Source organism: Pristis pectinata, chromosome 5 (assembly GCF_009764475.1).
Source record: "Pristis pectinata isolate sPriPec2 chromosome 5, sPriPec2.1.pri, whole genome shotgun sequence".
NCBI classification, from domain to species: Eukaryota; Metazoa; Chordata; class Chondrichthyes; order Rhinopristiformes; family Pristidae; genus Pristis; species Pristis pectinata.
In genome coordinates this window covers 58,593,349-58,605,420 of record NC_067409.1, presented here as the reverse complement: position 1 = coordinate 58,605,420, position 12,072 = coordinate 58,593,349, and the positions used below count along the sequence as shown (strand labels likewise).

Sequence of the window (12,072 nt, the reverse complement as noted above, 5' to 3'; positions counted from 1 at the left end):
GGGAATTACAACATGCATGTGGCATTCTCCCCAACTTCTGGAATGTGGCACATGGGTGAGAACACAAATTCTGTAGTCCTTCTATTTCCACCCTGTAGATGTTATTTCATAAATCACAGGCTGCAATTTCAGTATAAATTAAATTTCCATGATCTTTTGAGCTTGTTCTAAAATCATTCTAAGTTTAGGCCCTACCCATAAAATCATCCATGCTCCTATAGTAAATAAATTATTTGTGGGAATATCCAATCATTGCTCTTGTTTGCAGGCTCTAAAAAGTAACCTAGATCTTCCCTGGCTGAAGAAAACTAATAAAGATGTACACATTTCTCTTTTTAAATCTGTTCAGGAGTTGACTACTATATCGGAAATAAACTGGCTAACAGTCTTTTCTTCCTACGTCATTTGCAATAACTTGAGTTACCCACATAAGGCGGATGTCAGTGATTTCCCCCCCACAATAAACTAATTTTCAGTTTCATCAATTAAAGTTTATCAAGTTACCACTTTTAAATATTATCAGGAATATATTTTAAAACATTTGTTTTAAATGTTATCTATGCTGGTTCATGAATGATTTTGCACATGCAAATAAGTTTGAGGAGATGTAGGATACAGGACTCCAGGCGCAAGGACTATGGGGGTGGAATGAAAAGACAGTATGTGTTGTGGTAGAGGTACAATCACAGTTTATGAAAGATGAAATTACTCTAAAAGGGCAACCAAGGTTTCTTCTAAAAGCACACAGTGAATATGCAGGGAGCAGTCTGAAACGTTAATATTTACATCCTAAAAGCAACCTCACTAATACATAGTAGAAGTATGCATAAATATTAAATGATTGCCATTAATGCAATATTAAATGAAAGCAAATCTATATGATCTATGTTTCAGTCTAACTTTGTAGATAGTGTATGACATTTACATTAAATATCTGTCGTTAATGCAAATACACAATGGGTGTTCAAATACTGGATCATGGAAATATTGGTATGTCAAGGTGTCTGGAGTGTTTATAATCCCAATTTATGTATAGTGATTTTATTTATGCCCTCTCATCTACTGCAAACTGAATGTTAACCAAGGACTGTCATACTTTTATATTGTGTACCTGAGTTGTTTGGGAGCATATGTTCGTTGCTTGGTTTCCTGGCTCACGAGCCTGCAACACTTGCCTTTCATTTGCTGTTTCTCCTGTAACAAATTATATCAACAAATTATTAGCTGAGTCTTTCATATTATGGCTACATTGCATTGACAAAGGTTAGTTCATCACTGGAATGCTTTTTAAGACCATACACTAAAACTCAGATTCTTTCTTGTGTATGAAATTATGAATATTTTAGTTTTCATAGACACATCATTTTAATTGTGTACTCTAATAAATTATAAAAAGATCTTCTTTGCAATTTAAACCTTTGTAAAAGTTTTCAGTTTATTTTATCACAGAATAAAAACAAAAACATGAAGTGTCATAATAATAGTCCTTAAATACAAAGCAGTGACTGCTTAAAGCTATTCAAATCATTATCTTTTCATATTGGGCCTGATTGAGCTCAATTTGGTCCTTGTCTACACTTTTCCGCCATTGGAACTTTTGTGACTCTGTAGGAGCGATCACAAGACAGGGCAGGTCGCCAGCAGCAACTAGGTCTCAAGTAGCAGACCCCAAGGTCCTATCCTTGGATTGCTCTGATGGCCTTTTGATGAACAACCATTGTCAAAATACCTTTTGAGCTGTTTTTTGTTTAAGTATCTCCGATAACTAGATACATATAAATCAGTTCAAATAGATATAAATAATTACAATAAAAATGCAAAACTAAAGAAGCGTTTACTTAAAAATTCCTTAAACTATTGCAAATTAAAACAAAGTAAAATAAGTGTCTTTATTCAAATTAATGGGGTCTCCCAACTATGACAGCTATGACTGGCATAAAGCTGAAGGACCAGCTGAAAAGTGCATTCCAATGATGAGCTTTTAGCTTTTCTTTCTGTGTTTCAATATGCAGACACAAAGATCAGAGACAAGCTGAACTATGCACTGCAGTAAACTGGAACTGTGGGCTAAACCTCAGTATGTTCCAGCCCAACATAATGCTTATAATTTTCCATAGATAAAGCCAAATCTCAAACCTCTCAAGCCACTGTCTTTTGGAAGTTCGAGCTTGATTAAATTTTTCCTTGGGCAATAATGTTTGCTGATGACAAGAAATACCAAAAGAAACGTGAAAAAACATAGTAATCAGAACCAATTTGAGGTCAGTGAAATCAGTAGGATAATCTCTCCACAACTTAACAGACAAAATCTGCAAAAAACATCGAGAATGTACAAAGTCATCTTACGAAATGTCATCATATGTAACCATGTATAATCATTATGGGAATTGCATATTATTATTATAGAATCTTTAATTGATCCACAGGCTTGTTATGGGTGATGTGGCATTTTATACAATAGTGTAGGTAGTTTTACTCACCATTTTGTGAAATCTGAACAGTTTGTACAAGATGTTTTGAAGAGAGTTGACTACAAACAAATCAGGAGTTGTTTTTATGCATGTCCCATGTTGTACTATAGGATAATGTTTTATAACTCACTGAATATTAATCATCTTGTGTTAAGAATAGGAACTAACATTGAAAATGTAGTGCAAACGACAGTGGAATAACAACAATTATTTTATAAAATCTTCTTGAGTAATGATTCTGATTCCTATTTACAGCTCTTCGAGAAATATCTTATGTTTCTCATCCCGTTTTTTTCAATCCTATTTTCATTTAATTGTTTCACACAATCTCACTTCAGTGTTTCATCCCCTCCCCTTTTGTCCTGGATCTTAAAACTTGTTTCATCTCTTAGTTTTTTATCCCTAGTTCTGGGGATTGTTAATAATGTAAAATATTATGTGTCTTTCTCTCCACAGATCTTGCCTAATCTGCTGAGTATTTTGACTAGCGTCCAATTTTAATTTGAATAAAAATAGGTACTGAATAACCACTTCATCTGAAATTGAATGATTAATTTATACGGGATTATGCAACAGAAAACAAATACTAAAATAAGAAGAAAAAGTCTTGCACTTCATTCCCTCAGAATGCACTAGCGTTCCCCATTGCAAATTAAGCATGTCTAAAACATAGCCACTGTTAAAGGAAATGCAGCAGCTGATCTGTAAACAGCTCTCACAAATAGGAACTAAATAAAAAACAGCCAATGAATAAATGTTTTCCAGAACACAAGACGATCCCACTCATCATTGGATATTTTATATCGGAAAAGTTGGCATTGCCTTGCTTTATTACAGCATCTGAAAGACTATAACAAAAACTTATATTTTGACTCCTCATGCACGAGTTGAACCCGAAGCTATGTACACTCTGAACCCCTGTTGAGCATTGTGCATCAAATCTGTCAATATTAGAATTATAGTTAAGATACTGGACTAGCATTCGGAGTTCCAGACTATTGACCTGGAGATACAAGTTTGAAGCTGGGAAAATTAACTTCAAGGAATTAAGTAAATCAGGACTTAAATGCTAGTACATTACCCTGAAACAACCAGATTGTAGAAAAAAAACATCTGATTCATCAATGAACTTCATGGATTTTTTCTGTTCTTACTCAGTCCTGTCACCACAGTAAAAAAAAACAAGCCCCTCAAGCTTGTCCCGCCATTCAATGTGACCACGGATGATCTATGCCGGCCTCAACTCCTCTTCTGTGCCAGTTCCCCATAACCCTCAATTCCCTGATCTTTCAAATATTTATCTGTCTCCACCTTAAATATATCTAATGATGTGGCCGCCACCACCCACAGGGGCAGAGAATTCCAGAGATTCACTACCTTCTGAGAGAAGAAATTTCTATGCACCTCAGTTTTAAATCACCAAATTCTTATTTTGTAATTATATCCCCTCATGCATGACTCTCCTACTAGTGAAAACATCTCTATATTTTCCTCAAGTCCTCTTAGGATCTTATATGTTTGAATAAAGTCAATTTTCATTCTTCTAAACTCCATAGAATATAGACACAAACTATCTAGCCTCTCATCTCAGGAATTAGTCCTTTGGACTGCCTCCAATGCTGCTAGAACAGTAGCACAGCAACATGATTGATTCTTAACTCTCTCTGAAATTGCCTACCAAGCCGCTCAGTTCAGGAGCAAAAAAACGCTCCAACATCTGCATCTTGTGAACAAAATATATTGAAAGAGAAACACATAATTTTGATGTTCATTCTACCAAAAATATATAACTCAATGTCAATTTGTCTTCTATGCATGTGTGAGAGGCATTTTGCAAAATTAACATTCAACCATGTCAGACCACTAAGTGATAATTACAGAAGGCTCTTTTCCTTAGCATACAACCTTTTGAGACAGCAGCACAAGCCAGAGGGTAACTAGCTCTCTCTAGTCTGTGTTCCTATTTAACAAGCCTCCATGCTGGAGCCTGTCTTGGCAAAATTATAGTAAAGATTACGCAATCCGGTGTACTTGGTGAAGTATTCAACCACTCTTTCAGTGGGCCCAGTTCAATTGGGGATGAGCAAAAGCTGGAACAAGAAAGCTTGACATGCAAGAAAGATTAAGTATATTGTAGTAGGCTATCATTATAGAGCTAACAAGTCTATGGTAATGTGTATATATATGAGAAATCTTAACACAAGTTCTCATGTGAATAACTAGTACCACAATAAGTTAACAGGTGAAAGGTAATTACTTTCTATCTTTATAATAGCACAATGGCATTGCAATATCATAGAGGATTTAAGCAAGACATTTGTGATCTGCATGAACAACCCAGCATAACAAAAACAAACCTCAAAAGTATATGAATTTAAAATTGGGTTTTCACAGACTAGTAGAGTAACATTCACACTACATCAAAAAAAAACAGAACTTTAATTAACCAATAAAAGATGAAGAAAATGAAACAGAAACAGACTACAAAGTAGACTGTGCACTATTAACCTTTGAACAGATAACATGAAATTATTTTTGTTCAATTTTAACAGAGCACTGAAAACAAATGAATTAAAGACTATGTTCAAATAACACCCACAATAAATTTTACATGAACATGTTAAGCATTCTTAAAGTGTCATTTGTAGGTTAATGCTTCTAAGTATAATTCAATTATCATAAGCATAAAAGTACATTGGATATGAGCTTATTCATGTGTGGAATAAACTCTCATCTTTTACACTGCATATTACATAGCACATGCAGAATCGTATTGTGTTAATAAAATAACACATCCCTCCCCCCCCCCCCCCCACCTTTGAAATGTTCTTTTTCAGTTTTATGGACTTTCGACCTCTTTCTTTTCCTTTCTTTCCTTGGACCTTGTATATCAGACAAGGAGGTGACCTTTCTCCAGTCTTCAAAAATTCTGTTTTTGAGCTGCTGCTGGCAGTGTACTTACTTGACCCAATTTAGAATGCAAACTTTGATTTTCGCACCCAAAATGATTTAAACAAGATCCAGGATTTGAACATATAATCAGAAATGACACTCCAGTAGTGACAGAGTGCAGCATTGTCAGAGATGTCCTTCAGATGAGAGATTAAATCTATTTCTCTTCTTCTTCTTCTTTCAGGGAGTTCTACAATGTCCTCATCTAGGGCATCAAAAAAAAGGCCCAGATTTTGATTTAATAACAATGGGGAGGCTAAGAGCTCCCAACATCACTAAAGAGTCAATTGGACAACAGATTCTGGAAAACATGTGCAGTGAAATGTGAAAATTCAGAAATTACCTGCTCTTCCAAAGACAGGAGGCTAACCTTTCAAAATAGACTCACGACTGTGACATTTAGAATATTTAAAGTATTTTGCCAGAAAAATCTGCCACAAAAATGTTAGGACTGGTGTGAATTTTAAATGCCATAAGTGATGACCATCGCCAGAAAAATTCTCAGGTTCTAAATTCTGTTGGAAATTAAGGCTGAATATTTTTTTTTAAATAGTCATTTATCGATCTTTGTCTTAATCTAGTGCGTCTTCTCCTATCATTATTTCATCTTCATTACAAGACTGATACTTAATTTATACTTCCTGGCTTGTGGTCACCCCATCCTAGCATTTTACTTTAGCAGCCGCATGCCTCCCAATTCACTGCCAGCAATGCTGTAGTAGTTGTCCTGTGAACCAGAGTGGTCCACAAGTAGACACTAGATCATAGTTATCAGAAATTAAGGCCCTGCTCATGGATAGTTCTGGTGGCAATCTGACAGTTTGTGCTGCTGGAACCCTTTCACCATTTTGAAATCTCTCTGATGTTTCAAGAACATTTAGAAATAGTTTTAAAAAATTAATAAAATAAACAAACCACTTGCCTTTTTAAAGAAGGTTGACATGTGCAAGGTATAGCTAAGGAACCAACTACTAAATTTACCTGTCTTCTCAAGTCAATAAGCTGTGGTCTGCCACTGGGCTCAGTAGCAAGACAGATGCAACAAACCTGAATTGCAGCACTTTATGTGCTTCCATGCTGCAGTGCACATTTGTGGAAGTTTGGAACATTATGGTAGCATGCCGCAGTTTGCTGGCATATTACTATGGAACCATCTGCATGCTGCCAGAATAATCCAGCCCTTCATCTCAGTGAATTTGAAGAATTCACACTTGCCACGCATTCCCTGCAGAGAGCACAAAGCTAGATCAGGGGCAGATGAGCATAACTATTTGCTCAGAAAGACAAAAAATACAAATAGCTGTCAATGAAGTGAATAACTAGTGGCACTTCTTTGCAACTGACTGCAAATTTTGTACAATTGTGGTCTTTTATCTCACTGGTGTTTGGAGAATAATGGGGTGAGGTGTGGTTGTATTCCTAAACAACCATCTGTATCGCGATTTTCTGTAACAAAACCACGTCATCTGTGCATGTGTCAAGAAACACAAGTTTAAAAAAGGTTGTATATATTTATCTTTTTTTCCCACATAAATTCCACTAGAGCAAATTTTGTTCTGTGTGTCAAACATTTGGGTAGTGATTTGTGAATTCTGTAAGGGCGAATTCCTGTTACCCAAATGGCTGTAACGCATGGGTCGCCAGTACTCTGCACAAATAGTTACAATAAATCCCTTATAAGTCATTCTCAAAGGGTAGGACATTTGACATATCTTCCTCTTCCAGAAAGCCAACAGTAACCTTTTAAGGATGCTTTCCATTAACATATTTTTAGATATTTGTGGTAAGTTTCCGTGTAAAACACAACTGTTCACTGAAATAATTAAATTACTTAAAAATGCTTTGCGCCATAATTTACATCTTTAAGGTAATATTAGAAACATGATTAATTTGTTATTAGTGAGAATGAAGAAACATTACTGGTCTGTTAAATTTGACCTGCTCACGTAGAAAACTTCAAATTTAATCCATTGAACAGTACTTTAACATCAGAATTTATGAAACTTACTATTAAATCAAATTCTAAAGTTAACAGTGTTTGTAGAGAATCCAACACTGCTTTGTGCATTATACAGATGCAAAAATGCACTCAAGATTGTTTTTGATTAGTACAACTTTAATTCAGATTTAATTTTAAAACTTAAGCATATTAACAACTGAAACAAAATCATACTATGCAATCTGAAACCTTATCATAGCCTTGAAGAGCCTCCTTAACTTTTTCTATGTTGCATGTAAACCATTCCTATCAAATGTATTGTATAACTTACATATTATAGACCAGATTTGCTCCCTGTGGTAGGCTACCTGGGCTTGCTTCTAACCCACCTGGTAAGAATGTGCTTACATACTGCAGACCTAAAATTATCAACTTGCACATTGTGGGGACTTGCAGGATGTTATGTCATCACATTTCCTTTTTTGTGTGTGTGTGGTGGGGGGGAGGGGGGGGGGGGGAGGGGGAGGTGGAGGAGGGCAAGGTGGAGAAGAACATACTCCATTCACAAAGCCACACCCTTTGCTAGTCAGCTGTCAATCTTCTTTCTGACATTCAGATATAATTAACAATTAAAACTAAAAATTAGTGAAAATATTAAAATCTAAAACACTCAAAGAACATTTTAGAAAGTTAAAAATATTCAAGCGCAATTAATTTAAAAACCGTAAATTACTTGAAATGATTTTTTTTGCAGCTGTTCCTTTCTACTCAAATGAATAGATTTGCTTTTCCATTACCAGTGTAAATGTTGGGGAACTGCTGAACTCCACAAGAAATCCAATGTTGAATCATAGTGGGGAAAATAGTTGGCAAAAAATGGCCAGCAAGTTCAATTTTCCTGCATGCATTCAGGAACTCTGAATTGCTCGTAGTTCCACCAGGCTTCTTGTTTTTTTTAAAATACTAATTTTTACAGTGGGAATTCCTAACGTGCTAATATTATGCAACTTTGATTGCAAGCATCTTACCAATATCAAAACAATCTATAAAATATCTCATTTTAGTATTCAGGCAGATGAAACAATTCAACTAAATATGTAAATAACATTAGTTGGGATTTTGCCTTTTAGTTCCATCTCAGTGCTATGGCCAAAGTGATGTTGATTATTATCTACTATCACAGGAATCACAGCCACAATTCTACTATTTCCTCCTCTTCATTTTCACTCCCCCTCTCTTCCTCCAAGTTCCCCTTTCTCTTTTTCCCTCTCCATCTACAGCTCCATCTTCTAACCCAGTTCTCCCACTTTATACCTATTTTTGGTCCAACTCTTTTAACCTCTATCTGTGCTTGACCAGAATATTGTAACTGATCTCAACCCCCACTCTAAAACTCCATAGATTTTATTACATTGTCATATATTTATCTCCTGCCTGCCATTTTCCACGCAAGCTTCTGATATCACCTTTTATCTGTGATTGGAACACTTGCTTCTCACAGCAGGTCAATTTTAGCTTGGTCTTCCATATTCTTTACAATAGAGAAACAAGTAATTTGGTTGACAGAGTCCATGTTAGTTTTGTCCTCCTTGAGCATTCCAATCTCTTTTCATATAACACTAACAATCTTCCATTCTTTTCTCCCTCACATGTTTATCTGGCTTCATCCTAAATACTTAGATGCTCATCATCTTAACTACATTCTAATCACTTTTTTAAGTCAAGACATTTATCATGAATTTTCCCCACTGTTGTCATTAACTATGTGATAGTTATAGCCCCCCAAGTTCTAGTCTCATCTTCAGGTGGCAACGTCTCCTCTAGACCTTGCCAAATCCTTTCATAATCTTAGTTGAACTTATTTTGGGTCAACCCTTCACTTTTCTAGAGATATGAGCCCTGGCCTGTTTAATCAGGCAGCAGAGTTGGAAAAACACAAGCATAAAATGTGCAAATTAAGAGGCCAACCAGTAGGGCAATCGAGTGGTCAAGTCTACCAAATTCATAGAGAATAAAGGTTTCGCAGAGGATCTGTTCAGTTAGGCAACTTTATAGAGGTGAAAGGTGCCAGTTTTGGTAATGGAAATAAGGCAAGGATCAGAAACATAGCTTTATGTCACATAGTATTCCCTGGTTCAGAATAGTCAGAGTCAGCAGGAACAGGGATGGAGTTGGGAGCTAAGGAAAGGGTTTTTTTTGGGGGGGGGGGGGGGGCGTGGAGAAGAAACTGTAAGAATGGCTAAGGTTTTCCCAATATTTAATCATGAGAGATTTCTGTTCATTCAAAATAAGATGTCAGACAGGTAGTATGATAAATTGGAAATAGTAACGACTGTGGGAGAGGTTGAAGTTAGCCATATATCATCGACATAAGTATGTACTCCATGGAGCAGCATAGAGATGACGAGGAGGAAGAGATATTTTATCTAACATGCAGAAAACAATGCCGTGCACTAGCACAGTCATATTTCAGAAAGTGATGCAAACAATCTACACAGCTTTAATGTACCTGCAAAAATAAAAAATAAACAAAGTGAATGTTTTAGTAGCCTGTGTTGAAGCTGCCATAATTTAAGCTTGCACTGTTAAATAACTACGTACATATGAATATCAAAAAAAATTCTCATCAATCATGTCATTAGGTCTAAAACAAGTCAGCCTTCTACTTGACTTATTCAAGTCATCAATAATTTATAAATTTAGCGCCAGAGTATTACAATGATGAATTATATGGTTTTCAGACATAAATGAAAAGCTCTTAGTTGTGCCAGTTCTTGCATCTGAATAAATGGTGAAAATAAAATACATTACAAAAAAAACACCATATTTGATGAGGACTTGTATACCAAAAAAAACCTTTGCAAACATGCCTACATCACACAACTGAAGCTATACATATATACATATTAAAGTGGTCAAAAATGAGTTGTTTCAACAATTCTGCTGCAAGCTTCTTTTAAAATACCTCAAAACCCATCAAGGTTAGGCATGGCAACCAAAAACAGGGAAATAAAAATAACATAATGCCTGAAGTAAATGAGGCAATGTAAGGAATCACTCTGAATATAACATACAACTATTGCAAAAACAAAAGGTTCATCTAATAAACACTTATTTGAACCATTTGTAACAAAATATTAATTTGTCTAGGTCAGTTTTTTTGTTTGGGAGAAGCAGCAGAATAGGACAACAAAAGATGAATCTTTTAAATTAGCTTCAGATAGTCATAACCCTCATCTATATATAATGATGTTCCAAAAGTAACATGTTAAAGACACATATAGCTATTAATATGTTTAGGCACCAAGTTTTAGACCATAGACCAAAAATGTTAAATGGCTGTTTCCTCAAGATATTTCCTATTTATTTTAACTTGTACCAATGGATTCCCTTAAAAATGGAATCTGATATGCAAAATGAGTGATGCACAGTCTAGTCATTTTATCAAGTTTGGTTCAACAGATAATATTCATATCTGAGTTAGAAGGTTATGTTTTCAAACTGCACTCCAATACAAGCACACAATGTATGGTGACACATAAATGCCACATTGCTGTACTGTGGGTACAGTTGCTTTTTTTAAAATCTGTTCAGTTAACTAAAAAACATTATACACTGCCGTTGAGAACCAAGTTCTCCCAGTGTGAAAACAAATCTTCATCCTTCAATCAAATACTTAAAAAGATTAATTTGCCGTCAAAGACATCAGGGAAGTAGGTTTACTAGACTAATATCTGGAATGGGCAGGTTGTCTGATGAGGAGAAGTTGGATAGGCTAGGCTTGTATCTTCTGCAGTTCAGGAAACAAGACCTGATGGAAACATAAGATCCTGCAGAGTCTTGACGGGGTGGAAGTTCCATCTTGCAGAAGAGTCTAGAATCAGGAGTCACTGTTTAAAAACAAGGGGTTATCCATTTAAGACAGAGATGAGGTAAAATGTTTTCACCAAGCGTCGTGAGTCTTTGGAACTTTCTTTCTCAAAGGGCAGAGTCTTTAAATTTTAAGGCAGTGGTGGACAAATACTTAATAAGTAAGGGGTGGAAAGGTTACCACAGGGAGACAGGATTGCAATGTTGAGATTACAATCAAATCAGCTATGATCTTAATTAATGATGGAGAAGACTTGTAGGGTCTGTTACTAATTTGTATATTAATAAATACATTTGTGTACACAAATATGCTATGCATTTATACACATATCAAGTATCTACACTTCAAATGTAATTCATTGGCTGCCTTGTATTTTGGGGTATCCTGAGGCTGAAATGCACAATGAAAATGCAAGGTTTTCCGTTCTACAGCACCACACAGAATATATTAGCCCAAAATCATTCACAGATTCAGAGTCTTCTATTGTTCCTACAGGAGACCATCAACACTCCACCTAGAAACTTTGGTGTGACTAGTATTAATGGGTTCAACTTACGGAGAGTTAAGAGACAGAAATAAAAAAGGGAAATAAAAACAGGTACCTTGGGTATTAAGGTTTGTGGATTAAGTGTGACCATTTGTTTTCTTTAAGCATAGTTGCAACTCATCAAACTATGCAAAATAAGCAACAATAATTACTAACAAATGTGAGGCAGATCATACAGGATTCTAAAATAAAACTAAAATCTCAAAGTGGAGTAAATTATGTATTTTTAAACAAACATGCAGGATTATGCTCATTGGAAATACTCAAATTTTGAAACAGTTTGTAAAGTGCG

General features: G+C 35.5%; 1 protein-coding gene across 2 annotated transcripts in view; it reads right to left on the bottom strand.

Annotated features, from left to right (window-relative positions):
• Positions 1-12,072, bottom strand: part of umad1 (UBAP1-MVB12-associated (UMA) domain containing 1) — a 53,491-nt gene that overhangs the window by 27,043 nt on the left and 14,376 nt on the right. For both annotated transcript variants that reach the window (XM_052016775.1, XM_052016776.1), the window contains exon 3: positions 1,112-1,194. In XM_052016775.1, coding sequence (XP_051872735.1) covers positions 1,112-1,194 — 83 coding nt within the window. The remainder of the gene's footprint in view (positions 1-1,111; positions 1,195-12,072) is intronic.